At 33.8% G+C, this 20442-nt stretch overlaps 1 protein-coding gene and 3 non-coding genes across 4 annotated transcripts in view; 3 read left to right on the top strand and 1 right to left on the bottom strand.

Moving 5' to 3' along the window:
* LOC133328566 (uncharacterized) overlaps positions 1-20442 on the bottom strand; it is a 51529-nt gene that overhangs the window by 5812 nt on the left and 25275 nt on the right. The window contains exon 2 of the mRNA XM_061537124.1: positions 1899-2208. Within this exon, the coding sequence (XP_061393108.1) occupies positions 1899-2208 (310 nt within the window). The remainder of the gene's footprint in view (positions 1-1898; positions 2209-20442) is intronic.
* Trnae-cuc (transfer RNA glutamic acid (anticodon CUC)) lies at positions 1731-1802 on the top strand. The gene has a single exon. It is a non-coding gene; the product is annotated as a tRNA-Glu (tRNA).
* On the top strand, positions 11971-12042 carry Trnae-uuc (transfer RNA glutamic acid (anticodon UUC)). The gene has a single exon. It is a non-coding gene; the product is annotated as a tRNA-Glu (tRNA).
* Trnad-guc (transfer RNA aspartic acid (anticodon GUC)) lies at positions 12142-12213 on the top strand. Its single transcript has one exon. It is a non-coding gene; the product is annotated as a tRNA-Asp (tRNA).

Genomic DNA, 20442 nt, shown 5'->3' with positions numbered 1-20442 from the left:
TTTAGGGGATGAAATGGACAAAAAACTTTATTTTTGTCGGTTTTTACGTATTCATATATTATTTAGTAACCCATTACCACACTAGAGGGCGGAAATATAGCGCTCATGGTTTTGAAATTTTCCATGAGGTTCAAGTTATGGTCACCGACAACGCCTATAATTTTCGGTGATGATCAGATAATAATTTTGGGATGAAATGGACCGAAAACTTATTTTTTGGTGTTTTTTTTTCGAGTCGATCTATAGGCTAAAATTGAAAGCCGAACATCACAACACAACCCACGGTGAAGGGAATTTGGACAAGTGATTAGAAATGCTGTACCAAACATTTTATTTTTATCTGTTTTCCTGTTCACACAAGTATGATCTGAACATCACGACATTTTTCAGGGTGAAGGGGATTTGGCCAAAGGATAAGCATGACAGTTTTGATATAAATCGGTAAATATTTTGCAGGTCAACTGGTCCCAGGCTTTTGTGAAAAAAATTAAAAAAATTGTATTCTATGAGGCATATATTAACATCTAGTGGGCATAGTATATCGAAGAGGAGTGATTGTCCTTTAAATTGATACCAATTACATTGTTCTTCCTACTCGAATGTGGGAGTTTTATTCAATACTTACAACTGTCTAGGTATTCTGATATTATTTAGTATTACCATTAACACACTTATTTAGCATCTTATGAAGTAATTATTTGCTTCAGGAAAACATAATTCGGAAAAGATACCACAGATGCCATACAAATGCAAACATCGCGAAATACTGCCAAGACTCTAAATATCAATCCGCAGAAACTTTCAAGCCAGTGGTAGTTGTGAAGGGTATCATATTGTCGGCCCCGTCGTACTATATATTTTCAAATATTTTTTCCTGGGGCTTCCAGAAGTGTGGATTTTTTCAAAGATCCTTTTCAAAATCTATAAGGCTTTCAGAACCATGAATGTTTTAAAGGCTGCATTCAAAAAATTATTTTCCAGGGCTTTCAGAAGGGATTTTCTATTAGCCTGAAGTTTTTAATTGTTCTTAGGAGCATGAACAATTTTTTATAGTTCTTATCGAACCGTGAAGTTTCTTAAAATATGTTTTAAGGGCCTCATGAAGTGGGAAGTTTTTCAAATATTATTAAATGGCGAACTTTTCAAAAATGTTAAGCACCGGCTTTCAGAATAACGATTTTAAAAATTATTTTGAGCATTCAGAAGCGTTAGGTATTTAAGAAATATTTTTTCGAGGGCTTTTTCACATTATTTTAATGCGATTATTATACGAATATTTTTATTGCGTGCTTTTAATGCATGTCGTGTTTTAAAAATATTTTTCAAGATGTCTCACAAACTTGATTTTTTTCAAGGATTTTGCTTCAAGCTTTTTATTTCCTTATTTTAAAATATGTTTTTTTTTCATTAATTAATAAAAGAGGCGTGGTTTTTATAAAAATATATTTTTCATCCTAAGAGATGCGGATTTTTTTAAAAACATTGTTTTATTAATTATTATAATTGGCGGCATTTTAAAAATAGTTTTTATAAATTAAAGGAGGCGTGGTTTTTATAAAAATGCCTTTTTATTAATTATAAGAATATAAATATATTTTTTCATTATTTATAAGAGCCGTGGATTTTGTAGAAATATTTCACATTTTGGTATGAAAATGCCAATGAAGAGTGGCAACACTACATTTATATTGGAATATTCTTATAAGAGTTATGTGGGATTTCTTTAACAATCCCGTATTGTCTAGTGGTTAGGATATCCGGCTCTCACCCGGAAGGCCCGGGTTCGATTCCCGGTACGGGAATTCTTTTTCTCTAATAAGTTCCGAGATTTTGCAAAAATTTGTTTTTTTTCCAATATTATTAAACAATTAATATTTTTTTTTTTAATTTCCACTTACCTTACTGTATACCGTCTGGGACCAGCTTGTTTCCGATGTTGTTGACATTTTATATGATGCCATGGAACCATTGATGCTACTACTGCCACAATTGCTGCGTTGTGTAACAGATGCAGAACCGCCACCGACCATGGCCGTGCCACCCGTTCGATGATGATGATTGTTACTTCCAGTAGCTCCACTGCCAGTACCACCGCCGCCGCCACCGCTATGTACACCAGACTGTGTATTATTGTGTGGCGGTAATTTGGGTGAATTTTGACAGACACTGGGAGCCATTTGATAACTATGGGAAATTGAGGAAACTTCACTGGAAATGAGTAAAAGAAAAATATTGAGGAAAGAAATTCATTAGTTAATGATGACAACAACAAAAACAAAAAACTACACAAAAACATGGGTGTCATTTAAAACATCTTGATTAGCCTGAGTAGGAAGATTATGAGTATGGACATAGACTGATGAATGTACAAAGTTATTGTTGTTGGAGTTTTTTTTGCATTTCCATAACCATCTTCATAACAATCATGCAAAAAATTTATGATAATTTGAAATTTATAGCTTGCTTGTCAGCGGGAGTTTTTGTTGCTTGTCAGTTAGATAGCTAATCATTACCTAGCCAACACCTCCAACGAATGGCTGTGTGTAATTTTTTTCGAATTGCTGTCAATTCAATTATGATTTAGGCTCTTTTTGAGGAGGCATAATAATATTGTTTGGTTTACGATGGGACTGACAGATAATTAACTACAAATGAACATTTGAAAAGCAACAACAAAACCACTAAATGTTTGGAAAGGTGCTGTGGACATCACAACACCTTATTGATGATCTGTCGACCGTTAAATTAAATAATTTATCTTACACACCCTTGGAAATGTTGTGGGAGTGTTTTGGATTCATTTACTGGGATGGTTTTCACTGAATAATTACAAATAACTTTAACATTAACCTTCAATATTGAGAAAAATTATACGTTGATTTTCTGAAGGTGTGGATTAGAGTTGGGTAGTTCTGAAACGAACTAGTTCATTGGAACTATTCCGAGAAAGGAACGATCGGAAGTAGTTCCACCTCTTTCCAGCTGATCTCGTTCTTTTTTATACCCTTCACCACACTGCGGTACAGGGTATTATGTCTTTGTGCATATGTTTGTAACAGGCAAAAGGAAAAGAGATAGTCAAATGGTTCCTTTTGAGAATATGCATAGAATCATTTTTAAGTCGATTTATGCATATCCGTCTGTCTGTCCATGTTAAATTGTTATACCCTTCACCACACTGTGGTACAGGGTATTATGTCTTCGTGCATATGTTTGTAACAGGCAAAAGGAAACGAGATAGACACATTGTTCCTTTTGAGAATATGCATAGACTCACTTTCTGAGTCGATTTACGCATGTCCGTCTGCCCGTTCATGTATTTTTGTGAACAAAGTACAGGTCGCATTTATGATTCGATTTGGATGAAATTTGGCATAGGTCATTTATTCGGCCAAAGGACGAACCCTATTGAAATTGGGAAAAATCGGTTCAGATTTAGATATAGCTCCCATATATATTTTGGTCCGATTTAAGGCAAATGGTGCACCAAAGCCCCTATTTTAGGTCTAGAATGATGTGTGTTTAGTTTCCTGAAAATCTGTACAGATTTAGATATAGCTCCCATATTTATTTTCGTCCGATTTAAGGTAAATGGTGTACCAAAGTCCCTATATATCTTTCGATTTGTACGAAATTTGGCATAGCGTACTGAATTAAGTCTGTAATGATGTGTGGTAAGTTTAGTGAAAATCGGGTCAGATTTAGATATAGCTCCCATATATATTTTAACCCGATTTAATGTCAATGGTGCACCAAAGTCCCTATATGTATTTCGATTTGCACGAAATTTGGCGCAGCGTAATGAATGAGGTCTAGAATGATATGTGTTAAGTTTCCTGAAAATCGGTTGAGAATTAGATATGGCTCCCATATATATTTTCGTCCGATTTAAGGTAAATGATGTACCAATGTCCCTATATATCTTTCGATTAGGACGAAATTTGGCATAGCGTACTGAATTAAGACAAGAATGATATGTGCTAATTTTCGTGAAAATCGGTTCAGATTTAGATATAGCTCACATATATATTTTCGTACGATTTTAAGTAAATGGTGCCTAAAAGTCCCTATATATCTTTCGATTTGCACTAAAATTGGCGCAGCGTAATGAATTAGGTCTAGAATAATATGTGTTAAGTTTCCAGATTTAGATATAGCTCCCATATATATTTTCGTCCGATTTAAGGTAAATGATGTACCAATGTCCCTATGTATCTTTCGACTTGGACGATATTTGGTTGGCATAGCGTACTGAATTAAGACAATAATGATATGTGTTAAGTTTCATGAAAATCGGTACAGATTTGCATATAGCTCCCATATATATTTTCGAACGATTTTATTTAAATGGTGCACCATTTTCTTTATATATCCATCGATTTGCACGAAATTTGGCACAGCGCACTTAATTGAGTCTAGAATGATGTGTGTTTAGTTTCCTGAAAATCGGTACAGATTTACATATAGCTCCCATATATATTTTCGTCCGATTTAAGGTAAATGGTGTACCAAAGTCCCTATATATCCTTCGATTTGCATGAAATTTGGCACAGCGTGCTGAATTAGGTCTAAAATGATGTGTGCTAAGTTTCGTGAAAATCGGTTCAGATTTTGACATAGCACCCATATATATTTTCGTCCGATTTTAAGTAAATGGTGCCTAAAAGTCCCTATATATCTTTCGATTTGCATGAAATTTGGCACAGCGTACTTAATTGAGTCTAGATTGATGTGTGCTTAGTTTCGTGAAAATCGGTTCAGATTTATATATAGCTCCCATATAAATTTTCGCCCGATTTAATGTAAATGATGCACCAAAGCCCCTATAAATTTTCCGATTGACACGAAATTTGACAAAACGATCTGAATTAAGTCTAGAATTGAAAAATTGGGTTTTTGTCGACTATTATAGTCGCAAATGTTTTATTATTATTATTTTTTATAGGTGTGGATTTGCTTAAATATTTTTTCGAAGGCTTTTACAGGCGTAGATTTTTTAAAAATACTTTTTAACGATTTTGGAGATCCACGCCTTTTGACCATTAAAGGCGTGGGTTTTTTAAATGTACTTTTTAACGATTTTTGAGATCAATGCCTTTTGACCATTAAAGGCGTGGATTTTTTAAAGTAGATTTTCATTGACTATTAAAACTTAAAAGAGTATTTTCTCGGGAATGCTATAAAAAAATATTTTGTGCAGTCAAATGTTCCTCTGAGCCCCTGATTTTTTAAAGAACATTTGTTATTGATTTTTTGAAGAATCTTTTTTAAAGGGCTATTAACCCCTAGATTTCTTGATTAAACACTGAAAGAAGGGCAGTATTCCCTTATCCCTTATACAGGCCAAGGCGATTACTTCATTCCTACTCTGATAAAATCATTCTTCCATTTCTCGAAAAAACTTACCAAAGATTATTACAAAATAAATCCAGCAACATATTGCCGATATATTTTGTGTGTACAAAGATTTGCTATCCAGGCAAATCAATATTTGTTGCTACTACTCCTCACAGTTTATCAGGTTCAAATGAAGGTTAATAACCAGCAATATGCAAAATAATCGAAACGAGACGAAAAAAGGCGGACTGATTTGCCGGTTGGATTGCTGGTGGTAACCTGGTTAGGTTAGTGTGATGTTGTTGTCTATCTAATTGTGGCGCTTCGACATGTTTGACTGATACAGCAAGACATTATATGAACATTTTGTATTTTTTTTTCGTTTCCACAAAACTAAGTGGGTTTCGGATATGTGTCTATCTCCTTCAGGGTTTGTTGTCACTCTCAGCCGGCATAGGATAATTACCAAGCCATCAGCTAGTAGTAAGCTACTCAAAACAACACTTCAAACAAGTTTTCACGCACAAAATTGTTGTTGTTGTCGTCAGTTTTTTCGATTTTCTTTTTGTTTGTTGGTTTGTTATTATGATTGCAGTTTTCAAGTTTATTTTCATTAAGAGTTTTTCCTTTCAAGTTTTCTATTTTCAATCTTGGTAGGTAAATTAGTTGGAAATTTGTTTTTTTACACTTTTTTTAATTTGCGGTTTATTCTTCAATTTTTTTTTTTAATTTTCAAATCAATTTTCGCGATAATGCAATGACACGTTTAACCTGCGAACTCTGCCATACATGGGCGCTAAATTTATTTTCCTCTCGTCACATTAAATTTTCTGTCTATTCGTTTAGTTAGCTACACCGCCGAAATATCCGACATCTTACTCTAAGCCTATGATCTTGATAACTGACTGAAGCCGCAGGCCGTTGCAATCATCAGCGGCCTAAAATATTTATTTGCTGTTGGCTGCTGGCTTCTTTCTTCGGCTTCTAACAAACCAATAATAAATTTTCAATAATTTCTTTGTGGCTTTGTGTTGTTTTCGGTTTTATTTCCGAAATATCACTTTCACTGAAACATTTGGAATTTTTTGTTGTCGAATTGTTTGGAAATGCGTTTCTTTTCTTTTTTCTTAACTTAATTCAAATGAAATTTAAATATTTGGGTTTCTCAGTCTAGATCATTAAAGAATCGACAGGTTAGAAGAAGAGGTGGTGGTGGTGGGTAGTACAAAAACACACAAAGAATAACAGTTAATTTCTTTTTTCTTCTTAGTTGCTAGTATTAACGGTTTTCATTAGGTTTTCTAATGCAAATCATCATAAATCAGCCGCAAAATGTGTAGCCACAACCACAACACCCAACTAGCCAACCTGCCGGCCAGCTAGCCAGCCAACCCAACAACAACACATTAATAATCACATTAACAACAATACCTTTAGTCAAAGCTTGAGATTAATGGCTAACTTAGTCACACTTCGTCCAATAGAATAAATGTCTGTCCATAAGCCATAAACCATTCCACAGCTCATTCATTCACTCACTCAACCACCCAACCAACCATCTATCCATCCATCTGTCAATAGGAAAATGTTCAGATAAATATCTAAATGTTATGCCTGGGCTAGAATGAATGGTTGGTGCCATTGCTGCTGGTTGGTTGGTGCTACAACATATGCTGGACTTATCGGAGGTATTCTTAGTATTTTTTGTAAATGGTTTTTTATTCTTTTGTTTTTATTTTTATATTGTTTTTGTTTGGTTTCCATTCTTAAGCAAAGACAGTTTATAAAATTTCCGAATAACTCATTCCATTTTAATTTCTCTTTATTTGTTTATTTCTTTTGGGAACAGATTTATCTGGAATTTGTTAGGGGTAAGAACAAGATGTGGCTGGATAAAAATACAATAGAGAAAAAAATATTTATGGATTGATATGTTTAGAAGTCTCTATATAGGTGTGGATTTATTAAAAATAATTTTTGGAGTCTATGTTTAGGCGTGGATTTAACATAAATAATTTTTGGAGTCTATGTTTAGGCGTGGATTTGTTAAAAATAATTTTTGGAGTCTACTTTAAGGCGTGGATTTGTTAAAAATAATTTTTGGAATCTACTTTAAGGCGTGGATTTGTTAAAAATAATTTTTGGAGTCTACTTTAAGGCGTGGATTTGTTAAAAATAATTTTTGGAGTCTATATTTAGGCGGAGATTTATAAAAAAAAATTTTTGGAGTCTATATTTCGGCGGAGATTTTTAAAAAATGTTTTTTTGGAGTCTATATTTCGGCGGAGATTTTTGAACCCTATATCTAGGCGTGGATTTTTTAAAACATAACTTTTGAACCCTATATCTAGGCGTGGATTTTTAAAACATAACTTTTGGATTTTTTTAAAAATAATTTTTCAACCCTACATCAGACGCGTGGATTTTTTAAAAAATAATTTTTGAACCCTACATCTAGGCGTGGATTTTTTAAAAAATAATTTTTAAACCCTACATCTAGGCGTGGATTTTTTAATAATATTTTTGAACCCTATATCTAGGCGTGGATTTTTTAATAATATTTTTGAACCCTGTATGTAGGCGTGGATTTTTTAAAAATAATTTTTAAACCCTATATCTAGGCGTGGATTTTTTAAAAATATTTTTGAACCCTATATCTAGGCGTGGATTTTTTAATAATATTTTTGAGCCCTGTATCTAGGCGTGGATTTTTTAAAAAATAATTTTTGAACCCTATATCTAGGCGTGGATTTTTTAAAAAATAATTTTTGAACCCTATATCTAGGCGTGGATTTTTTAAAAAATAATTTTTGAACCCTATATCTAGGCGTGGATTTTTTAAAAAATAATTTTTGAACCCTATATCTAGGCGTGGATTTTTTAAAAAATAATTTTTGAACCCTATATCTAGGCGTGGATTTTTTTAAAAATAATTTTTAAACCCTACATCTAGGCGTGGATTTTTTAAAAAATAATTTTTGAACCCTACATCTAGGCGTGAATTTTTTAAAAAATTATTTTTAAACCCTATATCTGGGCGAGGATTTTTTAAAAAATTATTTTTGAACCCTATATCTGGGCGTGGATTTTTTAAAAAATAATTTTTGAACCCTATATCTATATATTTTTAAAGAAATCACGCCTCATATAGACTTAAAAAAAAATATTTTAAAACCAGTGAGGAAAGTTCAAAAGTTGGACGGGGCCGACTATATGATACCCTTCACCACTTTTGATATATACGAGTGATGCTAATATATAGAATATCCTGTAGATTTTTAGAGAACCATTGAAATGGAATGGGACGAAACTAAATGTGTGATCTACATAGATATTTGAACTAAGTAAAAAACTCAATGCATTTTATGTCAATCGGATTCTTTTCTGCACCATTTGTATGAAATCGAGCAAAATAATGTATGTGTGGAGCTATATGTAAATCTGGACCTAATTGAGCAACCGTGGCATATACCGTTTGGTATGCTGCAGCACAGAGCGCTGTTCACAATTTTATCTCGTGTATATGGAACAGACGTAGGCTCCTCGGTGCACCATTTACCAAAAATCGGAAGAAACTATATATAGTAGTAGTTTTTCAGAAAACTTCGTATACATTAATAAAGACCTATCTCTATAAGTTGTGCAAAATTTTGTATCAATCGGAAAATCCTTGGCAGTTTGGTGCAACATTTACCCCAAAATCGGTATAGGAGAGATGTAACCAACTCTGAACCAATTTTCACAAAACTTCGTATAACTTTTTTAACGGTCTGCAAAGTTGTGTATCAGTCGAAAAAATTATGGAAAGTTTGTTGCAGCATTTACAAAAATCGGACGGAACTATATATGGGAGCTATGTCACAATATCCTGGTACGATGGTTAAGTTCTTCCAGAGCTGCTCTACACTTGAGGACGGCTTCGGATTTGATGTAACAAGATTTGATGGCTTTAAGAGCCACTTGACTGTCCACAAAGATAGTCACCGGTTCAACGACCTCAACATCCAGACTTTTTATCAATTCCGCTGCCTTCCAGATCGCGAAGATTTCAGCTTGGAAAACACTACAGTTGCTATCCAGCTTGTAGGTTAACTCAAGGCCTAACCTTTCACAGTAGACGCCTGTCCCAGTACCTTCTTCCGTCTTGGATCCGTCTGTATAGAAAGCCAGACCGTCCAGAGGAGGGTTACTTCGTTTCCAGTCGTCTCTACTAGGAAAAACGACATCTACATCGTCAAATCTAAGGACTGGTGATATATAGTCGCTTAGTTTAGCGCACTGGTCCAAATCTATACCTGGTTCATTCAGAACACTACCATGCCCAAAGGTACAGTTCCGCCAGAGTTTTTGTTCATGCAGCCATAGGGCGCTACGCGCAGCCTGACACTTAATGCTGAGGCCCAGAGGCTTGAAGTACAGCATTGCGTTCTAAGCTGATTGTGGCGTACTCCTTCTGGCTCCTGTGACTAAAATCGCGGCGGCTCTTTGTACCTTGTCTAATTTACAGGATGTCGACTTAAGGCTCAGACAGTTCCACCAAACAAGAGAACCATAGGACAAGATGGGCTTCACCACAGTGTTATACAGCCAGTGTATAGTCGATGGTTTTAGGCCCCAGCTTTTCACAATGGAGTTCTTGCATGCATAGAGTGCAATCATTCCTCTCTTCGCCCGCTCCTCAACGTTCCTTTTCCATTGTAGTTGACAGTCCAGGATTGTGCCGAGGTACTTTGCTTCGGGAGATAGGTGAAGTTGCACTCCATCCAATGTTGGTGGAGCAAAAACGCTTCCTAGTGAACATTACCAGTTCCGTCTTCGTTAGATTTACACCAAGACCATTTGCCCTGGCCCAGCGTGACAGCGTCAGTAAGGCTCTTTGCATAAGCTCCGAGATTGTAGACGGAAATTTTCCGGAAATCAATAGCAGGTACATCAAACTTGACCTAATTTAAAATGCTGTCCAAAATTTTGTCTCATGTACATCAAGCTGGACCTTATTCAGTACGCTGTACAAAATTTTGTTTCAATCGGACAAAAAATTTCGAGTTTGGTGCACAAGTTATCTAAAATCGGCAGAAACAATATACATGGGAGCTATATCTAAATCTGAACCGATTTCCACAAAAACTTCGCACACATCAAACTGGACTTAATCTAGAACGATGTGCAAAATAATGTCTCAATCGGACAAATGCGACCTGTACTTTGCTCACAAAAATACATGGACAGACGGACATGCATAAGTCGTCTCAGAAAGTGATTCTATGCATATTCTCAAAAGGAACCATGGGTCTATCTTGATTTCTTTTGTCTGTTACAAACATGTGCACAAAGACATAATACCCTGTACCACAGTTTGGTGAATGGTATACAAATCCACGCCTAGTTGTAGACTTCAAAAATATTTTTAAAAAATCCACGCCTACATATAGGCTTAAAATCCATTCTCTCAAATGGCCTGTACATGAGCTTCACAAACATTTTGAATTCCGCAAATTTGTCTTACCCCCAATATCTGTGAATATTAACATTCTTGCACTTACGGTGGCTACTTTCAGATATTTATCATTACCGCTCGCGTCCATCATTTCATCGATTGGCTTGCTAGTCATTTATTTATTTTGTTTGTTTTCTTACCATTTACCGGCACATATTTTTTTTTTAGTTTACATTGCATATCTGGCATATTAATTTTTTGCAGTTACCTTCTTACTTTTGATTTGCTAATTTTGCATTATTGCTGTTTGCCTTTGCCGATGGTGCATTAAATTATTTTGAATTTCAAAATGTGTTGAGAATTGCTGTTGTCGTTCAAAAGTGGAAATGCCTAACAAATAAATCAATAAAAAAGTGTACGTTGACTTCTTAATACTAAAGAGAACCCTTCTGTCATTTTGTCTTAACTGTCATCTGGTCATTGTGTTGGTTTCTTGTAAATGCAAAATCAGCAATTATATTTTAAATGTGTGACTAGCATACAATTTGAGATTTATTAGCATTGGAAATTATTTGATATTTATTCTTTATGGGGAGTTTTAATGTTGGAATTTTATTTATTTTTTCACATATTATAAAATACTTTGATATACTATTCATAAGAAATATTGTAATGGAATTATTCACATTATGACATTAAGGGTAATATAGGTGGCGCCCAATTGTTATTTAAATGAAGTTAGATAAATTAATATAATAGAGGTGGATATTTGATGTATTTTTTAAAAATATTTCTAGCCATTTATTCCCTAAAAATATGTCCTGATGTGTATATATAAGCGAAAATTTTTTTAAACATTTTTTTTTGAAGTCTAAGTTTACATGTGGTATAAGATTTAAAACAAAATGTATTTGAAGTAGATACACAGGCGTGGATATATTAAATATATTTTTGAAAGTCTATAAAGGCGTGAATTATTTATTTTGTTTTATAGTTTTTGGATTTCTTTGAAATATTTTTTATGATTTTCATGTCTGATCAAAAATATTTAAAATTTATTTCAAATATTTGTGGGACCTTTAAATGATTTTTTTTAATCATTTCACCTTCGATTAACCAGACGAATAAAATTTACGTTTCCGTTATTACCCATTTGTCCCATTCTCATATAAATACTTAAATAATATTGGTATATATCCCATATGGTCTAGTGGCTAGGATATCTGGCTTTCACCCAGAAGGCCCGGGTTCGATTCCCGGTATGGGAAATTTTTTTTGTCATTTTCAACATCCAACAAACAATGTTATTTTCAACTCTACAACCACTTGCCATTATAAATAAACAATTAACACCACAGCCAGCACAATCCTCGATAGTATAGTGGTTAGTATCCCCGCCTGTCACGCGGGAGACCGGGGTTCAATTCCCCGTCGGGGAGAAACGATAACTTTTTTTAAATTTTTTCTTATTTTTTTATTTTATAATTACACATAATTATTGCTATTGTTTTAGTTTTTTTGCTTCGAGTGCACTTCCTTTTTTTTAGTTATGAATATCATTTTTTTAAGAAAAAATATTTTTCATAGGCTGATATTTGTCTGCACTTTTGTTGTTATTTTGTTTGTTTTTTTATTTCTTAGTTATGATAATAATTTATTCACACCAATTACTGGTTGTGTGGTTGTTGACTCATTCATTCATTTGCTCGTTAGGCTTGCTCCGGCTTACTCACTTACTAACTGGTCTTAAAGCAATGATGAATGTCATTACCATGCTGTTTTAAAAAAGAGGGTGAAATGGTTTTGAATGAAGTCTGGTTTTCGGTTTTATTTTGTGTGTTAATGATGAGTGGTGGTTGGCGGTTGCTTGAGTTGAATGGATCGATGAAAAATGGGTATGTAAAATACCATCCTTAAGAAACAGAGGTTCCCAAATGGCTTGGATTTATTCAAATAATTTTTGGAGACTATTGGATTTATTAAAAATAATTTTTGGAGACTATAAAAAGGCGTGGATCTTTTAAAAATAATTTTTGGAGACTATAAAAAAGGCGTGGATTTTTTAAAAATAATTTTTCATGGCGTGGATCTTTTAAACACAATTTTTGGAGATTATAAAAAGGCGTGGATTTTTTAAAAATAATTTTTGGAGACTATAAAAAGGTGTGGATCTTTTAAAAATTATTTTTGGAGACTATAAAAAGGCTTGGATCTTTTTTTAAAATAATTTTTGGAGACTATAAAAAGGCGTGGATTAATTAAACACAATTTTTGGAGATTATAAAAAGGCGTGAATCTTCTAAAAATATTTTTTGGAGATTATAAAAAGGCGTGGATCTTCTAAAAATAATTTTTGGAGACTAAAACATGCGTGTACCTATTCAAAATAATTTTTGGAGACTAAAACATGCGTGTATCTATTCAAAATATTTTTTGGAGACTAAAAAAAGGCGTGGATCTTTTAAAAATAATTTTTGGAGACTATAAAAAGGCGTGGATTTATAAACTATAATTTTTGGAGACTATAAAAAGGCGTGGATTTATAAAATATCATTTTTGGAGGCTATAAAAAGGCGTGGATTTATGAAATAAAAAGGCTTGGATCTTTTTTAAAAAGGAATTTTTGTAGACCATAAAAAGGCGTGGATCTTTTAAAAATAATTTTTGAAGACTATAAAAAGGCGTGGATCTTTTAAAAATAATTTTTGTAGACTATAAAAAGGCGTGGATTTACTAAAAATATTTTTATATCCGTCACCACACTGTGAAGTTGGAAAATCGGTTCAGATTTAGATATAGCTCCCGTATATATTTTCGTCCGATTTAAGGCAAATGGTGCACCAAAGTCCCTATATATTAGGTCTAGAATGATGTGTGATAAGTTTCCTGAAAATCGGTTCAGATTTATATTTTCGTCCGATTTTATATAAATGGTGCACCAAAGTCCCTATATATCTTTCGATTTGCACGAAATTTCGCACAGCGTAATGAATTGGGTCTAGAATGATGTGTGTTAAGATTCCTGAAAATCGGTTCAGATTTAGATATAGCTCCCATATATATTTTCGTTCGATATTAGGTAAATAGTGCACCAAAGTCTTTTTATATCTTTCGATTTGCACGAAATTTGGCATAGCGTACTGAATTGAGTCTAGAACAATGTGTGTTATGTTTCGTGAAAATCGGTTTAGATTTATATATAGCTCCACATATATATTTTCGTCCGTTTGTGTGTAAATGGTGCACCAAAGTCCCTATATATATTTCGATTTGCAGGAAATTTAACACAGCGTAATGAATTAGGTATAGAATGATGTGTGTTAAGTTTCCTGAAATTCGGTTCAGATTTAGATATAGCTCCCATATATATTTTCGTCCGATTTAATGTAAATGGCCCCTATATATCTCTCGATTTGTACGAAATTTAGCACAGCGTAATGAATTAGGTCTTGAACGATATGTGTTAAATTTCGGGAAAATCAATTCAGATTTAGATATAGCTCCCATATATATTTCCGTCCGATTTTAGGTAAACAGTGTACCAAAGTCCCTTTATATCCTTTTGGCATAGCGTAATAAATTTGGTCTAGAACGATGCGTGTTAAGTTTCCTGAAAGCGGTTCAGATTTAGATATAGTTTCTATATCTGACCGAATGAAAAAATTAGTATCGGTTGCAGAATGACATTTTTATGGATCCAATTTCATTTTACTGGTCCTTTAAAAATACGACGTCTGTTAGGATTCATCTGTTGAATATACAAAGACAAAGTGGTGAAGGGTATCATAGGATAACCGAAAATTTGCAACAGGGTTTAAGACTATATTTAGGCGTGGATTTATTAAAAATATTTTTGAGGCCTATATTTAGGCGTGAATTTATTAAAATTAATTTTTGAAGCCTATATTTAGGCGTGGATTTATTGAAATTAATGTTTGTAGTCTATATTCAGGTGTGAATTCATAAAAATATACAGGATTTTTTCAGGATTTTTATTTGTATTGGATACAAAAACTTCTGCAGGTCTTCTATAGACAGAATTTTATTTCCTGCTCTGATTTAAAATTAATATCTGAGCTGCACTCATTGACTTTTTTGCAATCTCTGTCCTCGATATCTTTCATTCGAAACAATTTGTTGATCTCTGCTCTGATGACTTGAACTTCAATTATCCCGCTTGCAACAAATTCAATGCCACTGACAACGCCACACCAACATCACCTTCACTTACTGACTTTAGCTGTCAGCGTCCAATTAATCATAAATTTTTAGGTGAGATCAATGGATAGCAGTAACAACAACAAAGTCTTTTGAAACAATAACAATAATTTGCAAAATGAAAGAAACAAAAAACAATAACTTTTGTTCATAATGTTGGTAATTTGTATGAAACAAATAAAAACCAACGATGAAAAAAAAAACATTAACTTTAAAGAGAGAAAATTTGCAACGAACAAAAGGTCAAAGACAATGAATGAACATTGGCAAGGCAACAAGTACCACTTAAGAAGAAGAAGAAAAAAACAATAACAACAATTGAAAAACTTAAAAGGAAATATAAAGACACATACAGCCAGTATGAATAAACGATAGTAATCACGAATTATTTTATGATTCAGACATGGCTCAAGTCATTGGTCAAAAAAATACACTCCCATACTTAAATGGATGTGTGTAGAGGTAGAGGCATGAACGTGTGATTCTCCTTAGAAAAGTTGCATGTATTTCCCCCAAAACCAAAACTTACTACCTATTTGGGTAGTTACGCTTGCATGCACCTCGCAATGTGTGTATGTTTACTGGTGTGAATTGCATGCAACTCCACTGCCAATTTTTTTGAAGAAGACAAATAAACCAGCACTTAAAAACAGTCTGCACGCCAGCCAGCCATCCAGGTATCAGTCTGTCGGCCTGGCTGTCTATCAAGCGTGTGGAATTGTTAGCTATTTAAAATATGTTTCCCTAAAATTTAAAAGTTTTGTCTTTATTTTCCTCATACAGAAAAATCCTTTCAATGCATACTTAACAGGTTAGGTTCCATGCTTCGGAAAATTTTCCTCAAGAACAAGTGATCATGCAACGGAGTCAGAGTCATCATCGTAGTCGTCGTCGTCTTCTTTCCTTCTCCTTCAACAACAATTTGACAGGCATTTGAAAAATGTGTTTTTCTGTCCAGGTTCAACAGACACATTCGGTCTATTCGTTGTTGTCTTCTTCCTGGTCTTTTTGTTTGAGTTATGGAAAACATTTCCATTGGAGGTTAGGGTTGAAGGTATGCATGATTTTCAGAATTGGGCGTTTTAAAACTATATTTTTTCTGGGAGCCATTAAAGAGAGGATTTTTAAAGAATATTTTTTCAAGGAACATGGATTCATTAGAATTGTGAGAAATAGTTTTTGGAGTCTATATTTAGTCGCCGATTTATTATAAGTAGTTTTTAAAGCCTACATTAAGGCGTGAATTTATTATAAATAATTTTTAAAGTCTACATTAAGGCGTGAATTTATTTGAAGTAATTGTTGAAGCCTACATTAAGGCGTGAATTTATGTTAAATAGATGGAGGCTATATTAAGGCGTGAATTTATTATAAATAATTTCTAGAGGCCATATATGGATTTATTATAAATAATTTTTGGAAGCTATATTTACGCGTTGATTAATTATAAATAATTTTTGGAGGCTATATGTGGATTTATTAGACACATTTTTTGGAGTCTATATTTAGGCGTGGATTTATTAGACACATTTTTTGGAGTCTATATTTAGGCGTGGATTTATTAGATACATTTTTTGGAGTCTATATTTAGGCGTGGATATATTAGATACATTTTTGGAGTCTATATTTACGTGTGGATTTATTAGACACATTTTTTGGAGTCTATATTTAGGCGTGAATTGATACAAACTATTTTCTGGAGTCTATTTTTAGGCGTGGATTAATACAGATTTTTTTTGGTGTCTATCTTTAGGTGTGGATTAATAAAGAATATTTTCTGGAGTATATTTTAAGGCGTGGATTAATAAAGAATATTTTCTGGAATCAATTTCTAGGCATGGATTAATAAAGAATATTTTCTGGAATCTATTTTTAGGCTTGGATGAATAAAGAATAATTTTTGAAGTCTGTATTTAGGCTTAAAATTGTGAGACATATTATTTGAAGTCTATTTTTAGGCGTGTAGTTATTAAAGGTGTTTAAAGGGATGATCCTTTATCTATAGGATACTTGAGGCAGATTCTTTGTCTATTAAAGACCTGGAGAAGTCTTGAGGAAGGTATTTTGCCTACAGAAGGCCTGATGATGGTTGACCATAGGATAGAAGTCCTGGAAGTAGTCTTCTGTCTATAAAAGATCTGGAGAATATCTTCCGTCTATGGAAGTCCTGAGGAAGATTGAAGAATGTATTTTGTCTATTAAAGGCCTGGGAAAGTTCTTCTATCAAAAAGAGACCTGAGAATTGTCTTTTGTCTACAGAGGTCCTGAGGAAGGCCTTCTGTCTATACAAGACCTGGGGAAGGTCTTCTGTCTCCTGAGGATGATCCTTTGTCTATAGGATACTTGTGGCAGATCCTCTGTCTATTAAATAACTGGAGAAGTCTTCTGTATACAGAAGTCCGGAGTAAGGTATTTTGTCCATAGAAGGGCTTATGGGAAGGAAGTCCTGAATAGACGATGGAAAGACGATAGAAGCCTTCAAAGGCGTTTTTTAGACGACAGAAACATTCAAAGTTTTTTTTTATCGATTATAGAAGGCTTTGATAGATTGTTGGATTAAGATGCAAGTCCTGATCCGGAGTAGACTTCTGTCTTTGAAAGTCCCGAGGTGGGGCTTTTGTCTATTAAAGACCTGGGGTAGTTCTTCTGTCTATAGAAAACCTGAGGATTGAATTGTGTCTACAGAAGTCCGAAGGAACGACTCCTGTCAATAGAAGACCTGGGTTAGGTCTCCAATATACCGAAGTTCAGACGAAAGTATTTTGTCTATAGAAGGCCTGATTATGTTAGACCATAGGGTGGAAGATCTGAGGAAGGTCTTACATCTATAGAAGTCCTGAAGAAGGTATTTTGGCAGCAGAAGTCCTGAGGACTTTGGTATATACAAGATCTGGGGAAGATCTTCTGTCTGTGGAAGTCCTAAGGGACGTTTTTTAATCTATAGAAGACCTTCTTTCTAAAGAAGGACTACGGCCATAGAAGTCCAGGGACTTCTGTCTATAAAAGACGGAACGTGGTCTTCTGTCTATTGAAGACCTCAATAGAAAACCTGTAGCCCTTTACTTAGGATGTCTTCTATTCCCATGTGTTTCCATTTTACGCAAAAGAACATGTTGTTATAGAATCTAAACCTGCAATCCCTACACCCATTATTCTTTCATGATTCCTCAATTTAGAAAAGGTTGATTGTCCATCACCCTCAACACTGTCTGGAGCGTTTGCTTTTTTTTTTTGCATAACAAATTTTTGTTCGAGCAATTTTGTGCCATAAAAGAAAAATGGAAAAAGAGAACCTGTTCCGATCCGGTCATGATATGCCAGAAATATCATTGGGCTGATCTTTGCGTTTCAATGCATTTAAGTGCAATTTCCTTTTCATGTTGCAGGAAAGTTTTAAGAACAAAAAAATAAAATAACAAAGAAGAAGGAAAGAAGTTTATGAATCCCACATGCAGGTTTTTTCCTGGGAAATTATCATAAAGAACTTCATAATGTTCTTCCTCATCATTATGAGCAATATATAAATAACGTCATCATCAAGAGACAACAACATCATAATATAGATAATTTATTTGTTTTTCCATTAAAAATTTGTTTCTTCACTACCTTCTCCCCATCAAACACCATAGGTGAGCCGCCGTGGACATTTATGTAAAACTACTTGCAACCTGTTGCATCAATGAGAACAACAACAGCGAACACACACTCATACGCATATGTGTATAGTGCATGTGACCGTTTTTCTTGAGTGTCTCTCCCTCCATGGGGTGTGTGTGAGTTTTAGTATTCCAGAACGACCATTCATGGCTACCAACCATTTCCTTAAATAATGGTCACGCTATGTGTTCCAGAATGAAATGAAAGTTCTAATAAATTTTTGTGACACTCAACTCAGCGCTCCTCCTCCTCCTTCGTTTCTATATCACAGTTCAGTTGTGGCCAAACAGGAAGTTCTCAAGATGATTGAAAGAAAATTAATTGTAGGAAAATCTAGAAGTTTTTTCGTTGTTGTTGTGGTTCTTGTTGTTGTGTAATTAAATCAATTTTCCTTAGTACACCTTTTTTTTAATTTGAGGGATGTTATGAATTTATTTAATGGTCACCAATGGACGGGACTTGGCGAAGCAAAAATAATTAATTAATTTTGTGTCGTGTTGATATTGTGGGAATTGGAAAACAAAATCAGGGATGTGAAAAACACTGATGTTTGGAAAAATGAAAAATAATGGAGTTAGGTATAAAATCGCCATTAATGAAGTAAAACTGGAGGTCCAATATTTTTAAAATGAAAAATTTATACCAAGATAAATAAAAATTTTTGATAAAAAATTCAACTGAGAGACATCATTTCGGTTTCTTTCGCAAAAAAATGGAATAAAATTTACTCGGAAAGCAAATAATGAAGTCCGATTAATGAAATGCAACTAGTAATTTATAGATAATATAGATACGGGGTTGGAGGTATTTTGAGCTTAACTTACTCTGAACTCGTATTGCAACGAATATTTTAAGGTATCATCTTCGTTTTTTTTTAAATTAAACAATATTTACCTGCAAATAAAAAAACAATGTTTATTAGTTACAAAAAATTCAATAAAAAAAAAAAATTATTTGAAACTTATTGAACACTTTTATTTTAATTTAGGATATTTTCCATTTTCGAAGTCAGACTTAAATGCCATGTACATAAAAACTGTTTGTAGGGTTACCCTTTTCTATTATTAAATTCTTATTAAATTCTCCTAAGGAGCAAAATTCTAATGCAGCAAAAATAATGAACTTATGATATATGGATGCATAGCGTATGTCGTGTTAGCTTCACTCAGAAGAGAGTAAGGTCAAACATAGAAACAAAAAAATTCGGAAGCGTCAAAGTCAAGTCAAAGATTTTTGACCTCCAGGAGAGCTGAATTTAGCGAGGCAGGAAAAAGAATTCCGAATACTTCTCAAAAGTCCTGAAGAGTTTCTCTTAAAGTTGAAAAGTCAAATTGTATGCGGAGCCATGGAATTCTGAAAAAAAAAACTAAATAATACAGACTTTCAGTCTTCCTGAACAGCAGAATTCTTCTATGTTGCCAAACATAAAAAAAATAAATAAATCTTCAAACGGCCCCCAAAGTATACTGTTGATGGAGGACTCAAAAGTAAGCTGAAACATAGAAATAAGCCCCGCAGCGTTATCTACGCTTCAAAGGAATTCTTACAAAAATCCTAAATAATATAGAAAAATAGAGCATCTTTATGCGCAGCTCTGAAAAGCTTCGAACAACCTTCGAATGCTTCTTATAAGCCGTATGAAGATTCATTCTAAGGAGACTTTTTATAATTCAATCGTAGATGCAAACAAATGATCTTGAACATAGACTAAAATTCTAAATATCCCTTGATCGCCCTGCAACGGAACAACGATTATGGATATGTCTAGAATCTATTTTAGAGACTGGGCATTA

The sequence above is a fragment of the Musca vetustissima genome, unplaced genomic scaffold (assembly GCF_032173495.1).
Source record: "Musca vetustissima isolate MV318-11 ecotype Yass unplaced genomic scaffold, APGP_CSIRO_Mvet_v1 utg2116, whole genome shotgun sequence".
Lineage (NCBI taxonomy): Eukaryota > Metazoa > Arthropoda > Insecta > Diptera > Muscidae > Musca > Musca vetustissima.
This window is presented reverse-complemented; position numbering and strand designations above follow the sequence as displayed.